General features: G+C 36.7%; 15 protein-coding genes across 15 annotated transcripts; 8 read left to right on the forward strand and 7 right to left on the reverse strand.

Annotated features, from left to right (window-relative positions):
* NEPG_00854 (uncharacterized protein) lies at positions 1-1,695 on the forward strand (the record flags this gene model as incomplete). The annotated part of the gene is made up of 1 exon (XM_013203229.1): positions 1-1,695. One exon carries the CDS (start codon positions 1-3, stop codon positions 1,693-1,695), a length of 1,695 nt encoding a protein of 564 aa, XP_013058683.1.
* Positions 1,683-3,239, forward strand: NEPG_00855 (uncharacterized protein; the record flags this gene model as incomplete). The annotated part of the gene is made up of 1 exon (XM_013203230.1): positions 1,683-3,239. The coding sequence occupies one exon, from the start codon at positions 1,683-1,685 to the stop codon at positions 3,237-3,239; it is 1,557 nt and encodes a 518-aa protein (XP_013058684.1).
* Positions 3,240-3,685: 446 nt separating this feature from the next.
* NEPG_00856 (uncharacterized protein) lies at positions 3,686-5,894 on the reverse strand (the record flags this gene model as incomplete). The annotated part of the gene is made up of 1 exon (XM_013203231.1): positions 3,686-5,894. The coding sequence occupies one exon, from the start codon at positions 5,892-5,894 to the stop codon at positions 3,927-3,929; it is 1,968 nt and encodes a 655-aa protein (XP_013058685.1). The 3' UTR covers positions 3,686-3,926.
* Positions 5,895-6,566: 672 nt separating this feature from the next.
* On the forward strand, positions 6,567-7,975 carry NEPG_00857 (uncharacterized protein; the record flags this gene model as incomplete). Its single annotated transcript, XM_013203232.1, has 1 exon — positions 6,567-7,975. The coding sequence occupies one exon, from the start codon at positions 6,567-6,569 to the stop codon at positions 7,971-7,973; it is 1,407 nt and encodes a 468-aa protein (XP_013058686.1). The 3' UTR covers positions 7,974-7,975.
* A 31-nt stretch (positions 7,976-8,006) lies between these two features.
* Positions 8,007-8,739, forward strand: NEPG_00858 (uncharacterized protein; the record flags this gene model as incomplete). The annotated part of the gene is made up of 1 exon (XM_013203233.1): positions 8,007-8,739. One exon carries the CDS (start codon positions 8,007-8,009, stop codon positions 8,673-8,675), a length of 669 nt encoding a protein of 222 aa, XP_013058687.1. The 3' UTR covers positions 8,676-8,739.
* A 336-nt stretch (positions 8,740-9,075) lies between these two features.
* NEPG_00859 (uncharacterized protein) lies at positions 9,076-10,175 on the reverse strand (the record flags this gene model as incomplete). Its single annotated transcript, XM_013203234.1, has 1 exon — positions 9,076-10,175. One exon carries the CDS (start codon positions 10,173-10,175, stop codon positions 9,144-9,146), a length of 1,032 nt encoding a protein of 343 aa, XP_013058688.1. The 3' UTR covers positions 9,076-9,143.
* Positions 10,176-10,200: 25 nt separating this feature from the next.
* On the forward strand, positions 10,201-11,257 carry NEPG_00860 (uncharacterized protein; the record flags this gene model as incomplete). Its single annotated transcript, XM_013203235.1, has 1 exon — positions 10,201-11,257. The coding sequence occupies one exon, from the start codon at positions 10,201-10,203 to the stop codon at positions 11,248-11,250; it is 1,050 nt and encodes a 349-aa protein (XP_013058689.1). The 3' UTR covers positions 11,251-11,257.
* Positions 11,258-11,610: 353 nt separating this feature from the next.
* Positions 11,611-12,840, reverse strand: NEPG_00861 (uncharacterized protein; the record flags this gene model as incomplete). The annotated part of the gene is made up of 1 exon (XM_013203236.1): positions 11,611-12,840. One exon carries the CDS (start codon positions 12,838-12,840, stop codon positions 11,611-11,613), a length of 1,230 nt encoding a protein of 409 aa, XP_013058690.1.
* Positions 12,841-12,873: 33 nt separating this feature from the next.
* Positions 12,874-13,038, forward strand: NEPG_00862 (uncharacterized protein; the record flags this gene model as incomplete). Its single annotated transcript, XM_013203237.1, has 1 exon — positions 12,874-13,038. One exon carries the CDS (start codon positions 12,874-12,876, stop codon positions 13,036-13,038), a length of 165 nt encoding a protein of 54 aa, XP_013058691.1.
* NEPG_00863 (valyl tRNA synthetase) lies at positions 12,992-15,622 on the forward strand (the record flags this gene model as incomplete). The annotated part of the gene is made up of 1 exon (XM_013203238.1): positions 12,992-15,622. The coding sequence occupies one exon, from the start codon at positions 12,992-12,994 to the stop codon at positions 15,620-15,622; it is 2,631 nt and encodes an 876-aa protein (XP_013058692.1).
* Positions 15,623-15,938: 316 nt separating this feature from the next.
* NEPG_00864 (uncharacterized protein) lies at positions 15,939-16,678 on the reverse strand (the record flags this gene model as incomplete). The annotated part of the gene is made up of 1 exon (XM_013203239.1): positions 15,939-16,678. One exon carries the CDS (start codon positions 16,676-16,678, stop codon positions 15,944-15,946), a length of 735 nt encoding a protein of 244 aa, XP_013058693.1. The 3' UTR covers positions 15,939-15,943.
* A 28-nt stretch (positions 16,679-16,706) lies between these two features.
* Positions 16,707-17,099, forward strand: NEPG_00865 (uncharacterized protein; the record flags this gene model as incomplete). Its single annotated transcript, XM_013203240.1, has 1 exon — positions 16,707-17,099. The coding sequence occupies one exon, from the start codon at positions 16,707-16,709 to the stop codon at positions 17,076-17,078; it is 372 nt and encodes a 123-aa protein (XP_013058694.1). The 3' UTR covers positions 17,079-17,099.
* A 252-nt stretch (positions 17,100-17,351) lies between these two features.
* Positions 17,352-18,648, reverse strand: NEPG_00866 (uncharacterized protein; the record flags this gene model as incomplete). The annotated part of the gene is made up of 1 exon (XM_013203241.1): positions 17,352-18,648. One exon carries the CDS (start codon positions 18,646-18,648, stop codon positions 17,524-17,526), a length of 1,125 nt encoding a protein of 374 aa, XP_013058695.1. The 3' UTR covers positions 17,352-17,523.
* A 129-nt stretch (positions 18,649-18,777) lies between these two features.
* NEPG_00867 (uncharacterized protein) lies at positions 18,778-19,703 on the reverse strand (the record flags this gene model as incomplete). The annotated part of the gene is made up of 1 exon (XM_013203242.1): positions 18,778-19,703. The coding sequence occupies one exon, from the start codon at positions 19,701-19,703 to the stop codon at positions 18,870-18,872; it is 834 nt and encodes a 277-aa protein (XP_013058696.1). The 3' UTR covers positions 18,778-18,869.
* A 400-nt stretch (positions 19,704-20,103) lies between these two features.
* Positions 20,104-22,685, reverse strand: NEPG_00868 (uncharacterized protein; the record flags this gene model as incomplete). The annotated part of the gene is made up of 1 exon (XM_013203243.1): positions 20,104-22,685. One exon carries the CDS (start codon positions 22,683-22,685, stop codon positions 20,130-20,132), a length of 2,556 nt encoding a protein of 851 aa, XP_013058697.1. The 3' UTR covers positions 20,104-20,129.
* Between the last annotated feature and the right edge of the window lie 1,666 nt (positions 22,686-24,351).

Below are 24,351 nucleotides of genomic sequence, written 5' to 3' on the forward strand. Positions count from 1 at the left end.
ATGGTGGAAACAGTTGCAAGGAAAGAATCCTTTGCTTTGAAAGATCTCTGTAAAGGGCACTTAAAAGCCCATATTATAGAAACAGACTCACTGGATAAGAAACTGCATGGAGGGCATTTATACTATCTTGCACACGCAGAAAGGTGTTTGAATGAAAGTATAGAGTGCACATCGAATATAGAGGATGTTGATGATATGAAATGCAGCTGTATAGATTATTTGGTGTTTTTAAAGGGCGCGCTGACTAATGACAAGCTGGTTTGGAATAAGCTAGTCAAAGTAATAAAAAAAGTGCGCGAACTTAAAACAACGCATGAGTTAAGAGTAGGGTATGAAACAATACTACTTTTGGCCAAGCAGATGAGAAAAGTTACAGAATCATCAGGCTTAATTAAGAGGGGCACGGAAAATACCACGAAAATTGAAACACCAGGATGCATTCTTAAGGACAATGAAGATCTGTTAGTGGAGACATTAAACAGCATCATGAGCAATTCACATTTTGTTATTAGGAATATTATTAAGAATATTGTAAAGGAATTAGTGGGAGGTTGTTTAGAAAGCTCTTTGCTTAATAATGTAAATTGGTCTGTTCATAATAGAACAAGTATTACTTTGTCCATGAAATCAGTGAGACTGTCAGCAAGCGAGGGAGATATTTTCTTGCTAAATGATAAAAAGTCTGGGGATAAAATAACAAAGCTTCTTCTATTAGCAGATCACATGCAGTATGCGAAAATGCTTCGAGAAGTTGATTTTACAAGCGTAGGTGCCAGAAACATTCGCATACTATCAAGCAAACTATCAAATGCTATTCGCAGAGAGATTTTTGCAATTTTAGTAGAGCACGGCTCGTTAAACTGTGTATTTTTTACTGATGCGTGTAGTGTTATTCCAGAGGATATGCATGAAAAATGCATTGGCACAAAAAATGAAAATGTAAGAGTTGAATACTTTGAAAGTCTTCTAAAGGACCAGGCTACTATTGAAAGCAGGCTAGGCAAAATAGTGCGGTGGCTGCAGTATAACCAAATACTTATGGCAAATGAGAACCAGAAAAGAGTCAGGCTGTTATTCTATACTGTAGTAAAGGCGATGCGATACAAGGTTGTAACTAAGTACAAATATTTAGTAGAGAACCAGCTGGAAGACAACAAAAACCAAAAAAGCATGGTTCTTTTTAAAGAAATAATTGAAATTGTACTGGGGATGGCTGAAAGCACTAATTACTGCCGTGTGCTTCAGGGACTGCATTATTTGAAAGTTCTGATTGAAACAAAAGATGTGCAGGATCACGTACCAGAGAAAAGATTCAAGGAAATAATACTCAATGCACTGACAGAGACACACAAAGAAGTGCGGGAGATATCTGCATCGTTCAAAATGGATATAACAGCAAAGCAGATAGACTCTGCGGTAAAGTCAACTCAAAATAGCGAGTTGCATGGAATGGCTCTTCTTCTGGCAGATAATATAACAGAAAAAAACAGAGACGTAATTCAGCAGATTATGAAAAATGCGCTTGAAAGGATTCAGAATGCACAGGATTTATCTAATGTGCATAAAGACATACATGTGCTTTGGAGTGTATTCAATGCACTTCCGGCTGATCGGATATTCTTGGAGGGAAATCGAATAAATCCAGCACACATAGTGGAAACAAAAAAAGAAAGTCATTTGGTATGCCGGGTCTAAACATTCTAGAAACATATAAAATAGATCTTGCATACGATATAAGCGATATATACAATGAGTTTATTCTTCCTCTATTTAGAAAATCCTTGAAGATTCTGCAGACCCGTGAGATATATCTCTCAGAGCACACCGAGGTGTTACATACAAGCAAGGAAAGGGATGAAGAAACTACTAGCTATTTACTGAGCTGGTACACCATTAGAGAGTGCATTATGTTTATTGCAGTGCATGCTATAACAACTAATGATGTGCAGTGTTTGGACATTTTAACTGATGCACTACTGACTGTTGGAGGGCATTTGGGAGTTATTATGATAGCATCTGATGTGATAAAGTCAATTCTTTTGTTCTGTGATGCCCCAGAAACAACTTTGAACTATGCGAAAGATTTAATGAATCTAATCACAACCAAAGACCTAAAAAACATTAGAAGGGATGGAGGAATTCCATATGCCTTTAAGGCACTTAGTGCATCAGAAGGGAATTCAAAGAGCAAAATAGCCACACACTATGTTATGAAAGAGGCACTGCAGAGATCGTTTATGCTAATTGAAAATAGATTTGTATTTAAGCCGGTGCGTGACAATTTTGAACTCACATTTTCTTCTGATTGTGGTATATCCCAGCTGCAGATGGAAAAAGATGTGTCTAGTGTGGAGCCAAAAATAGAAAATGAAAAGTATCTAATACACTATCTCAACGTGCTTAAAAGTATATCAAGTGATGGGATATTCAAATACGACATGAGAGTGTATGAGCCATCCCTATTTCTGCTTTCTGCTATGCTTATTTCCCACAGCAACTGGAAAGTAAGAAACACATCGCTAATGCTATACACCACGCTAATTAAAAAAATGTGCAAAGAAACATTAAACACCCTAGAAGATGCAAGGTATTCAAAAATATCTGTTAACAGCACCTCCAAGAAGGTACTGTGTGACTGCTTAGAATACTTTACTGCACAAAATGATAAAAATGGAATTTTTTCATGCATAGTCTTCTTCCTGCGCATAAATCTAATTGACGAGAGAGAAAGAGGCCTGCTGTCCAAAATAAGAGCTACTTCTTCCTGTAAAAGAACATGCAAAAAGATAGACCAAATTCTACATAAAACAACAGAGCCAGCAAATGATATTATAATCAGTGCTCATACTGTGATACCCAGGGATGTAGAAAACATTTTAGCAATGCTTGTCTCTAATGAAGATGAAAATGCTGTCGGAGTATATAACACAGGGAAAAAATGTGCTGGCATAGACAGTGGGTGTATGAAACTAGAAAGTGAAATACTCAATATCTTAGGTAGTGAAGATGAGTACATTAGAGACTACGTAGTAAATAAGTACATGCCAAACAGTTCATACGAATATGCACTTCATGCACTTGTGTACAGAGCAAGGTGTAAAGTATGCCTAAAAGCGCGTATAGATAGTTCCATGGCCCAAATGCAGTGCATATTAGGAAGTGAGCAATTTCCATCTGAAAGATTAAATATGTTCAGAGACTTTTCATATGAGCTATCTCTATTGCAGCGTGCATTGTGATAGATAATTTCTAGAGCCACACTAATTAAAGAATATAAAGATCGCTGGCATATATATTATTCTTGCCAATAACTATTATTATTTATAAAGGAAGGGATATTATAATAAAAACAAAATAAACTCTAAAAAGAAAATAGACTAAACAACTACAATTATAGAAAGAATACAAATACAGATTTTAAACTTCAACCATAAAACAGCTGCATGCCCACAGAATAAACTTATCACATGTAACATGTATGCAGAAATAGATAGAAGGAGCATATGATGGATACAGATAATCTGTATAGTATAGCAATCTAAACCCAATTTTTGTGTGTCTTGTTAATTATGAAATATCTTCTTTTTACAAAATGTACATAGAACCTAAACATTCAGGACGGGTTTTTATAAAAACACAAAACCCATTTTTAATTCTAGAAAAAGTATATTTTATTATGTAAATCACTCTGAAGCAGTAAAATCAGCTTTATCACAGTATAAAAGCAGCCCAGTATAAACAACAGGCGTGCATTTGAAGAGACTCAATTAACTAAACACAATAGGCATTTATGTGCCATAAATCATTTCTATTATAGATTAAATAGAAGTAGTTCATTAGCACTGTGAAGGGGATTCACATTTCAATTAAGACATACGGTATATTCATCTGCACGATATAAATACGCCAGCAAAACCCCAAATCATTCACTGCGTACATAGATCAGATCTTTTGTATAATATTCCGTATGGATAGCCTGTGGATATTGCCTCATTTACAGAAGACTTAGTGATTGTGCTGTCATTGCAGTGGTACCACGTATTATTTCTTTTTGTGAATGCCACATAATGCCCGCCAATTCCGAAGCTATGGTGAACGAGTATTCCCACGAGAGAGTACACTGCGCCATCTAAAACCAAGCCATCTTTCTCTACAAAGAGTTTTTGCCTGTCTGACTTGTCGCCTTTAAATGGCCTTCCCAGACCAACTGGAAGTTGCACGCAAAAGTACTTTGAAAACCTTCTAAATTTAGTAGACTCTTCTACCGCATCAAAAGAAAACTTCTCTGTATCTTCAGGCGTTCTTTCTCTAACTGTTAAGTTCTCCCAGTTGCTCACTACACATTGAACATGCACACACTCTTTCACTTCATACTTTCTGTTCTTAATAATGTCAATATGGGCAGTTGCATCCCAGTACTTATTAGAAAGAACAACAACCATCGATCCAAAGTGTTTTTCTGTGCTTTCAATGTTTTGCTGTATGTCAAGCACTGTGTTTGGCACATCTCGCCGCTTTATACGCAAATGGCTCTCCAAAAACTGCGCTATATTGCACTTTTTTCTTACAAGAAAAGGTATCTGAAATACGTTTTTTAGTCCGCTGAACAGTGAGGTAAAGAAGGCAAGGCCCTCTGCAATCGGGGTGTAGCTTATAAACAAAAATTCAATCGACTCTATTTCCTCATCTGTTATGTAGAAAATAGGCTGCTCCAGAAGGTTTCGCTTGCAGGCCAGCAGGTCCTCATCTGCTACTTTTCCTACCTTCCCGTTAGATATAAGTATGCTTACTATTTTGCTTGTCTCCACGTGGAAGCTATTTGAAATCTTTTTCTTAATATTTCCAATGGTATCTCTTTCTGAGTGTATGCACAGCCCAGTCACAATCAGCTGATTCTTGTGTATTACAAGCACGTGTGAATGCGGTCCACCTTCAGACCCGAAAGATCCGTTCAGCACAAACGATTTGTAAAGCGGCTTGACTTTTTTGCTCACCACCTCTTCTCCCTCTTTAAATATACGCACGCTCTCTGCAGAGTACATAAACAGATCGGGTATTAATTTTGCATACTTTGTTTTTTCAAACAGGTAGTTAAAATTCGTTAGTATCAGCGAAAAAACCTCGCCAGCATCTTCTTCTGTACACCCTCTGTATCGATTGTCAATGGCGCCTATTGCTCTTTTGATCTCTCTCAATTTCCCTGCACAGTCCCCCTTTTTTCTAACTGTTCTGATTAGTTCTCTATACGCATTTAAAAGGTCACCACACTTTTTTCTGTTGTATCCCTTCTTACTGTCCTTTCTTTCTGAATACTTGCATATCTCATCTCTGCTCATTTCTTCAATTGCGCTTGATAGTTCACCCACGCCCAGCAGGACCTGCAGAGCAGTGTTCATGTAGCAGGTAAGACCTACATTTCTAAATTCAACTGGCTTGCACTCTTCCTTTTCTGGCACATTCTCTCTACTAACCTCAAATATTTCTATGCATACATCCTCAGCTTCACCCCGCACTAATTTCTCATCTAGACCTAGATTCGGGGTTATTTCATATCTAAACCTATTGGTAAACTCATCTCGCGACATCTTCTCTGTATACAGCACTATCTTAATTACATCAAATAGAACCTGGTCTGCCGGCACTGTAAACTTCTTTACAATTTCATTTGTATTTACTGTTAGATTGATGTGTATAGTCCCAAAAGGCACTTCTTCATCATACGAATGTACACTGATTAGACTATCCCACTCCCTACAGGAAATTACCAAATAATCAGAGTCGGCATCTACTATTCCATCTCGCAGTATAATCTTGTTATTTATCACTGCTGATTTATCTATCTTACACAGGGCATAAGATTCGCTTGATATGGCATAGCCTACAGACAGAGTCATTATTAACTTAGCAGCTAAACAAAAATAAAAAATAAAAGCACCCGGAATAAATTAATGCACCTAACAGAACATTACAACATAGTCCGAAATAATTAGTGCGCACTAAAAAGTCTCAATAAACACAGCGCACATACCCATTTACTGCATTATTTCAAATTTAGACAACTTCTACAAATTATCATAAATAATATAAAGATACTATTTAATGCACATTGCATAAAAAGTAATAAGTTTTGGATTTTATTACACATTGTGTATTAAATTATTATTGTGCATGGTGGTTAATTTAATATTCAATGTGTAATAAATAAATTAATAATTACCATATGTGTAATATATTATGACTTATTATATATAGTAGCAAAAAAACTGGGCTGAATATATTTTATTATACAATGTGTGTTAAGTTTTGTATGTTAATGCTTAATAGAATGAGTAATTGATTTTAAAGGATACTTACAGCGCAGGGTGAATGTCTGCAGCAGAATTCTTATTCATTCTGTATAGTGTATGACATGTCTGTACGATAGAATATTTTAGGTTAGTTCGGGTTATACTAAGTATCTAATTATTATAATACCCGGGAAAGAGCTTTTTTAATTAGTAATTAAACAGTTACTTTAATTACGAAAAAAAATAAAGAATAAAATGTAAAAAATTTTATACCATGTAATGACTGAGCAGAAAGAACAATATATAAATGTATGCTTCCTTGGACACGTAGACAGTGGTAAGAGTACTACCATTGGACACTTGTGTTACAAGCTAGGAGTAATTGACAAGAGAACACTTGACAAGTTGGAAGAAGTAGCAAAGGAGCACGGAAAAGGATCCTTCAGTTACGCTTTCTTCTGTGATAACAACAAGGCAGAGAGAGAGTCTGGTATTACCATTCAGGTATCAATGAAGGTTGTGAAGACAGCAAAGCACACTGTAAACATCCTTGACTGCCCAGGGCACAGAGGATTCCTTAAGAACATGATCACCGGAACTGCCCAGGCAGATGTCGCTGTCATTATTGTGCCAGCTGCACAGGGTGAGTTCGAGAGAGCCATTGCAGACACCAGTACTTTATATGAGCACATCGTTCTTGCACACACTCTTGGTGTATCCAAGGCCATCGTTGCCATCAACAAGTTAGATACTCTTGGATCTGACGCAGAGGCAAAGGCTAGATTTGAAGAAATCAGCGAAAACATCAAAGGAAGAATGAAGAAGATGTACAACATGAAGACCACCCCAATCATTGCTATCTCCGGATTCAAGGGATACGGTTTAACCGCCGAGGGTGAGAAGTTTGACTGGTTCAAGGGATGGACTCCAGAAGAGACCCCAGACGCAACCCCAATCAGATCATTAGAAGAGGCTATTGACTACTACCCAATTCCAAAGAGAATGACCGAGGCTCCACTCAGAATTCCTCTGACAAACATTCTTGAGATCAAGGGTATTGGTAGAGTATACACCGGAAGAGTTGAGTCTGGAACATGCTTAGCTGGTATGAAGGTAAACATCGCCCCAGCAGGAGTAGCCACTGAAGTCAAGACCATGGAAATCCACAAGACCGCCAGAAAGAAGGTTGAGGCTGGAGAAAACTGTGGTATCACACTAAAGACTAACCAGGACACTGATAAGATCAAGCAGGGTGCAGTCATCGCAGATGCAGCCAACCCATGCATTAAAGGATTCGCAGCATACGCTACAGTCATTTTCATTGGAAAGGTCAAGTGCATCAAGGCTGGATATGCTCCTACTATGGACATTGCTGCCACCCACGTCAGCACTATCTTCGCCAAGCTCTGTGACATTGGAAGCAAGAAAGGAAAGGAGTTTGTAGTAACAAACGACAAGCCAACTGAGATCTCTGGAACTAGACCATGCGCCAGAGTTATCATTGTCCCATCCAAGCCAACTGTTATGGAGAAGTTCTCTGAGTTCCCATTCCTTGGAAGATTCGCTCTTAGAGACATGGGTAAGACCATTGGTGTAGGTATCATCCACGAAGTCTTGGATAAGGCCGCCACTGAGACAAGAGTACCAGAGTACTTCGCAACTGGTAAGAAGACCGCTAAGAAATAAAGCAACTTAGTTTCATTTTATTCTAAATTTTTTATGGACACAGAGTTGGACAGCTCATATATACTTTTAGAGAGCAAAGAACAGGACCTTCCCACGCCTACAGTAGAAAAAGTGGAGCCACTGGGAGAGCATCCATTCCCAGGAAAAGATGTGCACAGAGTATACCCAGCATCAGATGAAAAGATTCCTAAAGAAATTCCCAGGCAGTGCGAGGATTCACACCAAAAAAACTTGTCTCTAGAAAAGAACCTATGCGAGCAGGAGAACAGTGAAAAGCACAGACGAGTGGACACAGACAACCAGATTGAGGCCTCTGTGGTAAGCACTGCTCCAGAGCCAGATAAAAGCAAGAACGGCGCAGACCACAGCACAGTATTTAATACAACAGACAATGCATCACCGAACAGAAATAAAATGAAAAGAAAGTACGCAGAGCAGGATAAGTTCATTAATATTCTTACACCAAAGAAAGAGAAAAGCACAATATTTTTGACTCCTGTGAAAAGAACCAGACGGTCGGTTATTAATGGGCTCAAGACAGGAAATATAAAGCTATTTGATAATTCTGTAGAGGTCAGAGATAATAATACACCGTACACGTCCCTTGTAGAGTGCTTTAAAAGACTTGAGAAAGCAGAAAGAACAGAGCGCAGGGATAGCATTGATAGAATAGTTAGGAAATACTCAAATGAGAATAAATAACACCGGAATCCCAGACATCTATAAATTTATGTTGTACTTCCTTACTAAGAGCACAGAAATTATCCTCTGGCTAGAATTTAAATATTCAAGATATTTAAGCCTATAATAATATACGATAAGTTACTAATAAATAGTTCATTTATATCAGTATTTAATTATATTCGGGTTAAATATTCATTAAATTATTCCAGATGAAATACAAAAAAATAAAAGATTACATTCTATAAATATTCCAATACAAGAAATAAATAATTAACACAGAAAGAATAAAAAATAGAAAGAAAGAAGTAGGAATAGAGAGATGAGAAAAGAATGGAAATATTTAAATGTTAATTTGGGTTATTTAAGATAATAGTTATTATAAGAACAGTATGCTTTATTATACGATTAGTACAAATTCAGTTTAACAGAACAAGAATATAAGAGTGTATATCTGAGTGTATATAAAGCATATATGCACTCTTGGTATTATTGATTACTTGTTAGTTTACTTACTTTTTTATACAGACTTATACACTGAGGCATAGTAATGGACACTGAAGTAAAAGCATTGCAGTCACAGGCAGATTTTTGAAGGGAAGGATGTGGGCAGTGTGTAAATGGCGGGTGAGTATACCCAATGTCTTCAAAGTAGTGGACTTCTTTGCTATTTAAGAATATAGAGGCTGCGATTGAATGGACAGGAGCATCTCCCCACCTCTCATAGAAAAATCCGCCTGATCTGTCTAGGTAGTTAAAGAACATTCTGTATTTCTTGCTTCTGAAGAAGGAAAAGTCTGCTATTTCAAAGTTAGACCAAAAGTGGCACATATTGTATTGCGTATACATTTCATCTGTGATGAACCTGTGTAGGTTAATTGGCTCTATTATTGTCCAGTAGTCACCAGGCTTATAAAATGTATTGTATGAGGAAATAAACTGCTGAACAGTTTTCCATAAAGAAGCCACTGTCTGTGGGTACTCATAGAGTGCTATTGTAAATCCGTACTTCTTTTTGTTTATGCGCATGTACTCAAACACGTCATACTCTATTGGACAGTGAAGGGACGTGTCTGGCTCTACTCTCCAGTAGTACTGATACTTTGCAGTGAGTGGGTGGTTAAAAAAGAACCCAGAAAAGTATCTGCACATGTGTCTATACGATTCACTCCCGCCATACAACACATTGTCTTTTTGCATTTTATCTCTTCTTTCCTTGGCCTTCTTCTTATCGATCCAGACGGGATAGCTCCATTGCTCAGTGGGAATTATTCCAAATTCCACTGTGTTTCCTGTGAGTGATGTAAATTCTTTTTTAAAGTCTTCAGTGAACGGGACGTCATTCACTAGAACATATGGGTACTGGTATTTTTTGTTAAAGTATTTTTCGAATTTCGTTATTGTTGGCTTGAGCCCAGATATGTCGCTGTTTCTGCACAGAATGAAAATGCATGCGCTCTCCTTCTGCACGGTCTCTTTTACAGCCAAGCACAGTGCATAGAGAATACCCCAAATATACATAAATAGTTATACACAATAACAGAGAATGAAAATATTTAAAAAGACCCAGACAAAGTACAATGTTTTCTTAGATGTATTTCCAGAGGATATTGATGATATATATGAGCTGTACCGGATAATTGATGCAAAAGACACAGTAAAGACAGTAACGCAGAGAAGTATTCCTGGAGAAGGGGGGAAATCGAAAATAAGAGTTACTCTTCTGCTGGAGGTAGAAGTAGAGGCGGTAACAGTAGACTTAGCAGTGGGTATATTATTTATCAAGGGAAAGATTCTAAATGAAACAGAGTACACCAAGACAGGGACATTCCACACTCTAGAAATATCTGTGAACCAAAGAATGTCTCTTAAGAAGGACCATCTCTCTGCGGCCTCTATAAAAATGCTGGAGAGTCTTACACTAGAAAACAAAGCAAGCATGGGATATTTTATATGCAGAAAAGATGGGTACTCATTACTTCTAGCAACAGAGTATACATTGCGGCGTGTACCTCTCCCAGACAAAGTAAAGTCAAAGGACAAGCTGTTCAAGCAAATTCTAAGCTATTTAAAGAGCAACTTAACCGTGTTTGCTATTATAGGCCCAGATAAAGAAGTAGATGACTACTTCCGCCAGCAGCCACAGCTAAAGAACCTTGTTGTTTTTATTAAAAAGCAAGTGGCAACAAGCAACACACACAAAGGTGACACGGAAGAAATAGATGCGATATTTAAAACCCCAGATCTGCTCAGAAAGTTAAAAGGCATTAAGAAGGGAAATGAGCTTCTTGCACTGAATAATTACTACAGACTGGAGGATACAGGCACAAAAGGCATTGCAGTCGGACTTAAAGAGGTAATGTGTGCTTGTGAGAATTACATAACTAAAACAATAATTATATCCGACGGCCTAATAAAATCAGAGATACCAAAGGAAAGAATGGCGGCAGAAGAAATAATTAAACTTTCCAAGCAGACTAATGCAGAAGTAAATATAATTTCACAGTATACAAGTGAAGGGGATAAGATTAAAGGAAGAGGCGGTGTAGTTGCCATTCTAACACAGCCTATAGATATATCTACATTATTAGAATAAATTTTGGGGCATTTCCGATTATAATATTCTTTATTATTTGTATACGTAAATTCGGCACTTGTCTTTTTATAAATACATTAGAAGTAGTATTATAATCCAATCAAAAAATATCTGAAGAATACCTTAGTAAAATAGATAGCATAATCGTAAAGAACCCCGCGGATGGGCTAAAGTTGCTCATAATAGTTTGCTAGTATAGTGTAGAAGTATGATTTATGTATACATAACTAACTAAATAACCCGAAATTAGATGAAATACTCCAAAACAGTATACTTAGTGCATATACTGAACAAGAAATAATAGAAAATTTAAAATGTGTTTAGCACGTATAAAATAGTGGAGATTTTTAAAAATCAATTTTATTTTACCTTCTTCTTTTCAACCAATGTTGTGTGCTTTTTATACAGATATACAGGAAGACCAAAGGTTAAAAATAGATAAACAATGTTGCACATATGAGATTGCATGCGCGAATACTTTTGCCAGTCAAATATGAGGTTGCCAATTAGCACGTATAGATTAGACAGTAAAAACAACGGATTCATCAGCCGGCTCAGTCCAGAAATAAACTCAATACTGCTTACTGTGTAGACACATGCCAGGCCGTATAACAAACACATGGGAAATACAATTGCAGCACAGCAGAAAGAAATAAAAGAAATGGAGCAGAGCCTTCTTGATGGCTCTAACACTGGAATGAACAACAAATGGATTATATGCAGCGAAGTGTAGACCGCCACTAGCTTTAAAAGCTTGCTTAGATTCGTTTGGTTCTTCTTCAGTAAGATATTCCCTACACCCTTCCCTAGAAGCAAAACTGCAGTGTACGGCATGATGGAAATAAGTCCTTCTTTATTTGCACTGAGAAGGTTGTCTCTTGCGCCAAAAAATACATACTCAACTACAGACTTTCTTGAAATGGCCATTTCATGCAGTGCAAGTATTAAACCACTAGCTATCATTGGATTTACATGCTTGAATATTAGACTGACATTCTCTGAGAGAAGATACACGAAGTAGAAGTTAAGATGCAGGCCGTACTCAGTTGGGTCTGCGTGATACCCTGAAAGAATAACACATAGTCGAACTAACCCCATACAAATCATATAAAGCGATTTTTTCAGCCTAAACCTGTGGGAAAGAGAGGAAAGAATCCCTGCATTGACCATAAAAGCCACAACACCAAAGTCCATTAATGATATTCCAAAGTACTTGCTCTTGTACTTGTGCAGTGGGTATATAGAAAAATCACATGCAAATATGGAAATGCAAACTAAACTGCACACAATGTATCTCAGCCCATTAATCACTAGCTGCGGCGTTTCTGTGTCTATTTTATTTGCCTGGAACGTCTTTTCTTTTCTAGCTTTCAAGAAGAAAAGAGTAACTGAGGCAGCACATAAAACCTGACCAAAAACAGGAGTAGATGAAATTGTGATTATATAGTGAATTATAGACAATCCGCATAATAAAACCCAGAAACTCTTGATTTGGAAGTAGTCTAAGATAACTAGCCAATAGACAGAGCTGGACGTGCTGTGAAGCAGTTCTGTCCGGGAGTATAGAGTAGCAGCTAAATCGGCCATCATAATATAAATAGAAAAATAAAAATAGAAAAATAAATGGAAGAATTAAAGGCAGCACTTTCTGTTGAAACAGATGAGAGAAAGAGAGCAAAGCTAGAGAAAAAGATGAGCAAACTAGCAAAGTTCATGAGCAAAAATGGAGATTCAGAAGAATATGCCAAAGAAGGAAAATCAAAAAGAAAAAAAGAAACTGGAATTTGAAGAGGGAGAGTTTATACCGGAAGGAGAAAAAAAGACTGTTACAAAGCTTAATGGCCAGTTCAACCCAAAGACCGTGGAGAATGGATGGTTTTCATGGTGGAACAAAGAAGGATTTTTCACTCCAGAATACAAAACCAAGGCATGTAATGGAAAGATGTTTAGTATAGTGTTACCTCCTCCAAATGTGACAGGATCTCTTCACTTAGGGCACGCTATGATGGCCTCAATTGAAGATACACTTGTTAGGTGGAAGAGAATGCAGGGGTACAAGACTCTCTACCTTCCTGGAACTGATCACGCAGGAATAGCAACACAGGTGGTTGTAGAGAAGTCGCTTGAGAAGCAGGGGATGTACAGGAAAGACATGACTAGAGAGGCATTTTTAGAAAAAGTATGGGAGTGGAAGAACCAGTATGGCAGCCGTATCTCAGAGCAGTTTAAGTCGCTGGGCACTAGTCTGGACTTTACTAGAGAGAAGTTTACAATGGATGCAGATGTTTCTCTAGCAGTAACAGAAGCCTTTGTTAGATTCTATGAAGAGGGTTTGATTTATCGAGGAAATAGGCTGTCCAACTGGTGTGCAAAAATACAAACCAGCTTAAGTGACCTAGAGGTGGACTACAAGATGGTTGAACCATATGGAAAAATATTCACTGACGGGAAGGAGTATGTTGCTGGGAGAATATTTACAATTAAGTACAGTGTGGAGGTTGATGGAAAGATGGAAACAATCCATGTACAAACAACAAGGCCTGAGACTATTTTTGGCGATGTAGCACTGTGTGCTAATCCAAATGACAGCCGGTATGCCAAATTTAAGGGCAGCTCGCCTATCAATCCACTTACACAGAAGAAGATGCAGTTTGTATTTGATGAGGCAGCTGATATGTCTTTTGGAACCGGTGTGCTAAAAATAACACCTGCCCATGATCACGTTGACTTCGAGGTAGGAGAAAAACACAATCTTGAGATGATATCTATTTTAGACATTAACAACAGAATGACAGTTGGGCCGTTTAAAGGACTTCTTAGATTTGATGCAAGGGAAGAGACTGTAAAACTTCTCAGAGAATTGGGAGTTTTGGTGAAAGAAGAGGGCCACTCTTCAAACCTTCCAATTTGCTCAAGAACAGGGGAGGTGATAGAGCCTAGGCTTACACCACAGTGGTGGATGAACTGCCAGAAGCTTGCAAAGAAGGCGCTTGAAGCCTCGCAGTCTGGAGAGTTGAAGATTGTTCCAGAGGAGATGAACAAGACATGGGAGGGATGGCTCCTGAACATTAAAGACTGGTGCCTTTCCCGTCAGCTGTGGTGGGGGCACAGAATACCCGCGTATGCTAAGGATGGAAAGTGGTACATTGCAAGAAGTAAAGAGGAGGCAGAGAAGCAGGCAGGCGGGCCGGTTGAGCAGGAAGAAGATGTTCTCGACACATGGTTCTCCTCTGGGCTGTGGCCGTTCTCTACCCTTGGATGGCCAAATGAAACCGAAGACCTGAAGACCTTCTACCCAACATCTCTTTTAGAAACAGGAAAAGATATTATTTTCTTCTGGGTGGCCAGAATGGTGATGATGGGAATTGCCCTAACAGGAAAATGTCCATTCAAGATGGTTCTATTCCACAGCATAGTAAGAGATGCAAAGGGAGAGAAAATGAGTAAGAGTAAAGGGAATGTCATTGACCCAGTTGATGTTATATCCGGCACCACTCTAGAAAACCTTCTGTCCAAGCTGAAGACAGGGAATCTGTCCCAGAATGAGGTGGAAAAGGCAACGGACAGTATAACACAGGAGTATCCAGCAGGAATTGAAGCATGTGGAAGTGATGCTCTGCGATATGCGCTTCTTTCCAGTGCTTCTCTAGGGCGGGATGTAAACCTAAGCATTGATAAAGTTCTAAGCTGCAGGCGATTCTGTAACAAGATATGGAATGGAATGAAGTTCGCACTTTCACAGAAGCCAGGAGAAGGCAATGAAAAGGTTAAAAAGGGATCATTTGAGGATATCACAGACCGCTGGATTGAAAGCAGATTTAACAAGGCCATTGCTAGTGTAAATGGCTCTTTAGAGTCCTCTAACTTCATGAAAGCCGCAGTAGATGTGCACCAGTTTATGGTCTATGAGTTCTGTGACTTCTACTTAGAGCTGTTTAAGGGCAGAAAGGATATATCTGGTATTAACACTCTGCGAACAGTCTCTCTTAACTTTATTAAGCTTATACACCCACTCTTCCCCTTTTTAACAGAAGAGATATATCAAGCAATGAAGAGCACCTGGGAGATAGAAGGATACACATGGATGGACTCCATTACTGTTGAAGACTACCCAGCAGCAAGCGCTGATATAGATGAGGGCAGTGAAGATTTACAACGGATTGAGTCTATCATAGAGTTCATTAAGGATGCTCGGTCTAAAATAGCCACACAAACCACTATAATCAAGGTTGTGATAAAGCTATCTAAAATAACTGAAGACTTAGCCATGCACCAAGAAACAATGAAAAAGCTAATTGGAGTTGAGATTGAATGCACCAGCACTGGCGTGTTTAATGAGTCTGCTGCTGGCATAGAGTACTCTTTAGTCTAATTATAGCGCATCATATAAAAACAAAAGTATAATAAATTTATGCAACTGTTTAATATTGTGTTTAATTATTCCAGTTCTACTCAATTCATTTCCATTATTGTACAGTTATAGTGTTTGGGGCTTAAATAAACTCTCATATTATAACTGAAATAAAAATAGAAACTGGCTAATATAGGTAAATCCATATTCTATTCTTTTTGGTATTTCTTGATACACTAACAATACTGTATGACCTGAGTTTTTAATGCTTTTACTCAGTCATATGTAAATGCAGCGAATTAAATTTATCTAGATACGAATAACTAAGAGCTATTTATTTTGCTAATTACCATGTATATGTGATGGTTTCGCATGAACAGAACCATGTGCACCCTCATTTACTGGTATTCTTGTCTTAACATAGTTCTTTAGAGATATATATCTATCCCTAACAGAGTTTGGTACATTTGATGATCCAACTAATCTATCTACTACTTCAATTATTTCATACACTGCGCTTTTCATTCGCGGATTAGTAGTGTACTCATACCACACCATACTAGCATAACTAACAAATACAAATAAATCTGCTGTTCCAAATATTAAATGTACTAATATTAATGGAAGAGAGAGGGCTTCAATCTTCAGAGCCAACAGGTTTACTCTGTCTTTCTGGCAAATGAGATTTTGTGCTACTCCTATGATCTGAGTCTTTTCAAATTTGTTTTTGTTCTTAATGACATATCCTGCTACAGAGAGGGTGGTCATTAGTAAAAACGGCAGCATAGGAATAACCATGCTTCGCACACTAAGAAGTGAGCATGCGACTAATAAGCATCTAAAATTGCCATCTCTCAATAGCTTCTGGATGTTTATTGCAGAACTCTTAAAGAATATGCAGGAGCTGTACGTAACTATAAGAGATAAGCATGATACAATGTGAAGTACCCTTTTGTTAATGCCCAGACCAGTTATTGCCTTTACAACTAGCATGCTGTAAACACACATAAAAACTGCGCTGCTCCATAGCCAAACCTGCTCAATAAGGAAGTCCTTTCCTACTGTACTCTTTTTCATTTAATGTGCAAAAGAAATTTTACAGAATATGAAGGGAAAAAGAAAAGGATGCAAAAAGAAGAACAGTTCGAATCAACCAATGGTGTTCATGGATGAAGCCGAAAAAACCATTTATGGGCAGGTAATCTGTGCGTTGGGGTCTTCCCGATTTGATGTGCTGTGCATTGACGCAATAACTAGAAAGTGCGTTCTCAGAGGAAGTATGCACAAGTCTGTCTGGGTGCAGCAGAACGACATTGTCTTGGTATCACTCGCAGATGACCAAAAAGACACTGGTTACATCTGTAAAAAGTATTTCCCATCTGAGATAAAAATACTCAGAGAGAATAACCTGATTCCAGAGAACTTTAAGCAGGAGGCAGAGGATAACCAGGCTGAGTTCCAATTTGAAAGAATATAATTGGTCTATTAAAATAAAGAAGCTCTTTAGAATAACCCGAATTTATAATGACAACCCGAAATATCTCAAATAATACTTGAATTTATAAATAGAACTATTGCACAAGATACAATGTGTAATAAAGCATCACACCAGATATAACCCGAAATTACGCATTTTTTTGCGGATTTTTTATAGAAAATTAAATCTTTATTTTTTTGAAATTCGGGTCATCAAATTAATCACCCTCTAAAGATATATATAAAGAAGATTTTATTTAAAAATAGTAGTAGATGTTTATTACTCAATTTAGATATCAGGTTATTGGGCTATATCTGATTCGGTATACACTTATATGGGAATGTGGGTGTGGCTGCCTATAATTTATGCTGATGCATTTTAGGTCACACTGTGATATATGCACAGTCTGTTTATTGTGACGTATGCTGATTATTTGCTCCCTGGCTTATTTATAGTTCTGAAGGAGCTGGTAAACACTCTCCTGTATCTCTTTCTGAGCATAGAATCCGTCATTTACATCAAATAAGTCGTCTGCAATTAAGTGAAGATCTTTTGAACTGTCTAAAATCCAGTTGGTTATGTATTCCTTTGGGCTTTCAGTGAATCTTCTTAATCCATCAATTTTCTCATTCTGCTTTTCTATTCTCAGCTGGATGTCTTCTATTTTTTTGTTTAGGATGGATATCTTGTTGTTATTCGCATATGCGTATTCTCTGGTGATTGGATCCAGCTCAGCGGTTATGTCATATGAACACTGTGACTTACTTCCAGGCTGGGTTGGAATGGGAAAGTCGAAACTAATCATATCAATGGGGGATAACAGTTGGTTTAACCCTTGGATTATTTCTGTAAAGATCATCTCGTCCTTTTGGAATATTTGCTTGAATATATCATTGCATACTATTATTTTGGGCCTAGCCGGATCTCTCATCTTCTGCGCTGTAATGTACTTCCAAATACCTAGAAGAATTGCTGGTTTCGTCCCTTTTTTAATTCCAATTGGCTGCGCTAAATCATCACATAGCTCAAAAATACCAGTATAGCTAATAAAGCTAATAAATAACCTGCCGTGCGATGACTTGGCAGTTGTTTTTATTTCAAACTCAGATACATCAGAGGGCGGAGCTCTGTTGTGCCACTCAAAAAATGTCTCACTTCGATCATTTGTTGTCATTTTTACTCTTTTGCTTAATGCGCCAGAAGAATCATCTCTATGCGCTTCTTGTATACCACTATTACTGCTTCCACTTAGACTAGATTCAGAATTTTCTGATAATTCAACGTACAATTTACTCACTACAGAACCAATTGACTTTGTCTCAGTATTACTCTCTGCACTGTCTCCTGGCTGCGGCTCTTCCTTGACCTTTCCTCCAATTAGAATGAAAAGAGAATTTTCTGAAGTCTTTTCAAGTGATATGTTTATTCTTACTGTGCATATTTTCTTTATCTTTTTAAAATGAGCCTCTTCAACCGCCATCTTCTTTTGTGTAATGGTCTGGTCCAATCTCTTCTCCACCACAACTAACGATTCAAATAGTTCCATTAGTCTTTCACTCCTTTCTTTCATTTTCAAAAATAAATTTACACAGAAATTAAAACCAATGGATGCAACAGCAGAATCTGTGCACACTTCAACAAAGTAAAAATCGAAATGTTTTGAGATAAGTCTGGTTTGTTCCGTATATGCATATATTCTGTTTATTGACTAGGTATATTTATTAGTTGGTATTTTCGGGTTATGTCGGGTTATTCAGATTTTTGGTAATATTTGGGATATATTTCAGGTTATTACATTGTATTTTCATTATATCCCTTTAACACATACACATGGTCTTGTTTATACGCTATCTGATTAAGAAGATATGTAAATTCTTCTGATTGATCTATTAATTCATCTTTTGTAAATGTAAATACACCATTTCCTTCCTCTATTCTCTTTAATATACTAATTAATAGAGTGGATAGGTCATTAAAGTATTCTATTTTTAATATGTATCTGCCTAGAAAGGGAATGGTCATCTCTGATACTGCTTGGTTTATATCTGAAATAGGGCTAGTTGGATATATGTTTTTGAGTTCTGGAATGTTTACTACTCTTGCATTATAAATAGTTTCTTTTATCTTTTCTAGCGGGATGTTTGCTATTTGTGTAGATATCGGCCTAGAAGGCTCTTGTACTACTTGCGACTCTTTATACTCTGTCAGCTTGTACTCTACCCACGGGGTTTTGTTTACTTTTTCTACAATGTAATTAGGATTTTTCATTCTGTTTTCTAATTCATCCTGGGATTCATTTAGCGCAAATACTTTGGTTTCCTTTTTTTCTGATAGCTTTATAGTCTCTTCTGTTTCTGGTAAAAACGGTCTTAGTTGGGTTATTGACTTTACCTGCAGCCCCACTACTTCGCTCTCTTTTATGTTTAGTATATAGTACTTGTTTATTGTGTCCCCGCTTATTCCTTTATAATTTACTGTTCCAGTTGGCTCGCTTGTTGATATTTGAACGTATTTGTCATCACATTTTGTATTTACTGTCTGTACATTTGGTACCTCTAAACTGAGTGGATACTGAAATAACAGTGCATTTTCTTGAGTATCCAAGAATACATCTAACTCCTTCATACGAGTGTAAATTTAGCTAAAATTATTTATATAAATAGAAGTATTCTGTACTGGTCCAGAAAGAAAAATAGTTTAATGCTAAAATATTCCAAAATATCCGATAATTATACAGTGCATTGGATTATTCGGGTTATTTATAAGATATTCTAGTCTGTTGCGGGAATTGCTCTTAACTAGTTTTAGTAATTTAAATCTTTAAGTACTTCAAATGCAAAGCATTTCTGGATGCATATAGAGTTGTTCTCCTATTTTTATTTTGAATAGATGTTTGCTAGAGAAGCCATAGTCGTATATGCTGTATTACTACAAACTATTATACATTTTTGTTGTTATATACTATATGTAAGGCATAAATAATATTTATTTTTAATAAATCATGCATAGTTCACACTATATAAATTCCCTTTATTTCTTTATATTCATATACTAAGAATTGTTAGATAGGAAGTCTTGTATCTTTTGATACATTTCCTTGTCTTCTATTACATCTTCTTCTGTGAGTGGGTCTCTAGTAAATGGGTCTGTTGGATCTGTCATTAGTATCATTGCTGCTGTAGACCGGTCTACACGGGTATTACTGGTTTTAAGTATAACAGGATCCTTCATTAGCCCAAAAGTCAGTGGATCGATGAACTCGTCTGGGTATGCAACTGAACTGACTATTCTTTGTTCCTTCAGATTTGCAACTCTCTTAATGAATAGAATTGAGTATGCTTTGTCTCTCTGAGTAAGCACCCCCTTTCTATCGCATATTTCAATTGCTTTGTTAAATAAGTCTGGCTTAAACATGTCTTCATCCTCTGCCACTGCCCGCACAAATGCTATTGTTTTTAAGGCTATATACATTTTAATTCTGTTCCCCAGTAGACTCACTGGAGAAAATGTGCTTTTTGGGTCTTTTAGCCTTAGCTCCGAGGATTTCTTGTTTGTTAGTGTGATTAAAGACGCATTCAGCAAAGATGCAAGCCTGCTTAGTATCAGCGATGACAAGAAAGCTTTGGGCGATACTTCTATAAGTGTAAATATAATGCGGTCTATTATATCCACAATGTAAAAATATGAGTTAGAATGTTCAATTGCAGTTTCAATAGTATCTGCTGTGTCATTATTATTCTTTGCCGTGTGTATTTTTCTTAGCTCTTCAAACCCACGCTCTTGCATTTCAAACAATGAAGAAAGCATGTGGAGTAGGAAAACAGTCTTTGTGTCTTTGTGGTCTTCTGCAGTATTTGATACTTCCAAAATCTTTTTCATTTCCTCTTTTCCCTTGTAGTTGTTTAGTAGGTAGTCTAGTATACAAGAGGCTCGGCCTCTTTCCTGCAGCTGCTCTGACTGGTTTCTTATCTCCACCTGTACATCAATAAAATACGTTATAATTGACGAAACAATCCCTGGTGTATATTCACATTCTGCTGTGTTTATGTACGACAGAATAAGCTTTACCACCTCCTGTTTATAATTTACGTTAATGCGTAGGTTTAGAACGTGCACACATAGCATGTGCACCTTTTTAATTTCATCTACAGAAAGTTTTCTTTCCAACTTTATACGAGTAAGCCTCTCCAGTGATATAATTGTATTCTCCAGTATGAAAACCGGCACTTCAGTTAGCCTACTAGTCTGGGCCATGTGATTCAGGAACGCAACAATGTACATTAGAACCACCCCTTCTACCTGCATGGCATCACTGCTTAGTATTGCTGTAACGTACTCAAATTCTGATTTTAAAATACTCAGCACATACTTCATTCTATGATCATCCGGTGTACCAGATAGTGTCTGCTCTGTCCTAGAAATATCCTCTGTATATGTATTGTAGTTGGTGTATATGTGATTATAGGATATCTTATTGTACAGTAGCTTTCCATAGAACAGCTCAGACAAAAACGTACTATTTGTCTTAGGAGAACTGCAGTTCTGTAGGTTAATGCTACTTGGTGAGGATATTTGGGTGTATTGCCGCGGTGTGTTTGGTGTGCTGCTGGCAACTGGAAAGCTTGTGTTTTTCAGATATGTGCATTTTTGCAGTGCATCTGCAGGAATACTTCGCATCTTTGTAATGTCATGCGATATTGGCTGGATAAGCCGGCTCAGCAGATTTGATATAGTGAATATCTTTGCATCTGACTCGGCATCCGTTAATTTGTACCGAGTTTTTTCTCTTTCTGTGTTTTCTTCATATATTTTATATATGGACGATATAAAATTCTTTTTTATATCTTTATTCGCCATTATTAGTGTTTTGAAAATATTAAAGAATCTGATGTTAGTCTGGTCTATTACCCTGTGCAATATTAGCCTTGCCTTTCTTATATCTTCCTTGGTCTTATTAAAAAACTCTGGATACATTGTGTATATCCCTATTTGCTCTCCTGTATAGTATGCCGGACATAAATTTAGAATATACGAGGAATCAGTGTTAAACAGTGTGCTGTTCTTGCACTGATTATATATCCACTCATTCTCGCTTAATACTGGTTCAAGCCCCCACATGCTTTCCTTTTCTAATATTTTATTTGTCATAGGATTTTTCAGTAAATCTTCATGCACTACAAGATTATAGAATGAATCCTCTTCAATTCTTTGAAGAGTATTATATTTATACAGTGGCCTTTTACTCTGTGGCTTTTTATACACACCATGTAATAGCACAGTAAGTATTTCCTCACCAGTCTCATTAATATTTAGAATGGAATGCATTGACAGCTTATAATACGCACAAGTTAAATAAAATATTTCTACTGTTCTATATATATCACTGTTTACAAAATCAAACACTTCTGGCTCTCTTATCACCATTAGTAAGTACCTGTATAGCATTTGTAACTGGTCTGTTGTTCTAGAAATTTCTTCCGTACTTATACTTTTAATTACTCCGCATAGTATGTTAATTACCTCTGATATGCTTTCTTCTTCTTGTATTAGCTCTAAGATTAATTCGTCAGAATACTCGTCAACACTTCTCAAGACCTCTTCCATCATCTATATTAAATAATAAAAAAATAAAACAATTAAATGCTTGTATTTCTAAGATATGCATATGGTTTAAAGCATTACACGCCAGAAATACTTCTACTCACTGCGTGTAGATACAAATACTCCTATTTACATTCAGTATTGTTCTGTAATATATAAATCTTAAATTAAATTTATATAATATTCAATGTGTTTAAAACTAAAATAGTTTCTATATTTTGTTGTGTATATTGCCTGTATTGTTTATGCGCTTCTGTTTGTTCGTATTTTATTGCTTTAGTTTGAGTTGTTTAGTATTTTCTATTGCTTTCTGTTTTAATATTTTTTGCATTTTTAAATTATTTTAGAATAAAACTCTTCAGTAAAGAAAATAAAATGAATAGATTTAATTTAGAAATTTATTTAAATTTAAACAGAGTAAATAATTAAGTTTTCTAATGGATTATTACACCTCGAATGATTAAATAATACATTTAGTAAATTTAGTATAAATGAATGAATTTAGTTATATAATATACAAATAGGTATATTCGGGTTATATGATCTGGGTGATAGTTTATACAATATCAATAAACGCAGACAAATCAATGTGATTTAGTGCAAACCTATATATTGAATTAAGATTTAAGGAATACTCAAATTTAGCATGACAATCTTATACAAACAAAATCAGATAGAAAAGGATAAAGACCTCTTCTACCACACACTCTGTGACGGTAAAGAAGATTGCGGTGTGTGTCAAGCAGTTATTCGAGGAGTTATGAAGAAAATAGTATTTACACAGGGAAGAAACTCTGTAGAGAAATCTATGTCAGAGCTAGAGAAAATGCACGGTGGGTGGATGGCATTTAATGCCTTTGCTAAGCTCAGAGAGTGGTGCCATGAGATGAACAGACGCACTGGGGCATTTATGTTATCACTACAGCAAGAGACTGATGTGCAGATTTCTAAAATAGGAAAAAGTAGAGAGAAGTGGAACAAGAAGGACTGGGAAGCATTCATAGAAAGAATGCTAGAGTATATAGAAGAAAACAAAGAGAATACGCTAGCAGATGCACCTAAATTGTTGGACTACAAGCCAATGGGCAATAAACAGTATATTACATGGGCAAGTGTATTTAATTGGCATGTACAGATGCATAAATTTACATATGACCAAGTAAATTTAGAGTTTAAAACCAATCATATTCTTTATCCTAGCAGAGCAAGAGAAACATGGAGCTTGGTGGATGGAAATATCAGAAAAGCGCAAGAGGCTCTTTACAGAGTTTGCCGCACTCTGGACAAAGAAACCGCAATGAAGAAATCAAAAAAAGTACTGGAAGCATCTAAGGCAGGGATAGAAAGAGGCACTGAGTTATTTGAGCGCAAGTTATATATTGATACTACAGAACCCGGAGAAATAATGGGAATAGATTTAATGACTTACCAGAGCACGTATGTATTAATAATGATTGATTACTATAGCCGACTGGCATTTGGGTTTGAGCTTGAATCAAAGGACACAAATAGCATACTAGTAAAGATTATTCAAGTTTTTAAGAAATTTCCTTTTCGAAAGATTATTTTTGGACAAAGCCAAGAATTTAGTAATACTAAAATAAAAGAATGGGCATTTAGAAATAAAATAGCAATTTATTACAAAAAAGCATACTACAAAGAAGACACAGGA

Source organism: Nematocida parisii, assembly GCF_000250985.1.
Source record: "Nematocida parisii ERTm1 unplaced genomic scaffold supercont1.2, whole genome shotgun sequence".
Lineage (NCBI taxonomy): Eukaryota > Fungi > Microsporidia > Nematocida > Nematocida parisii.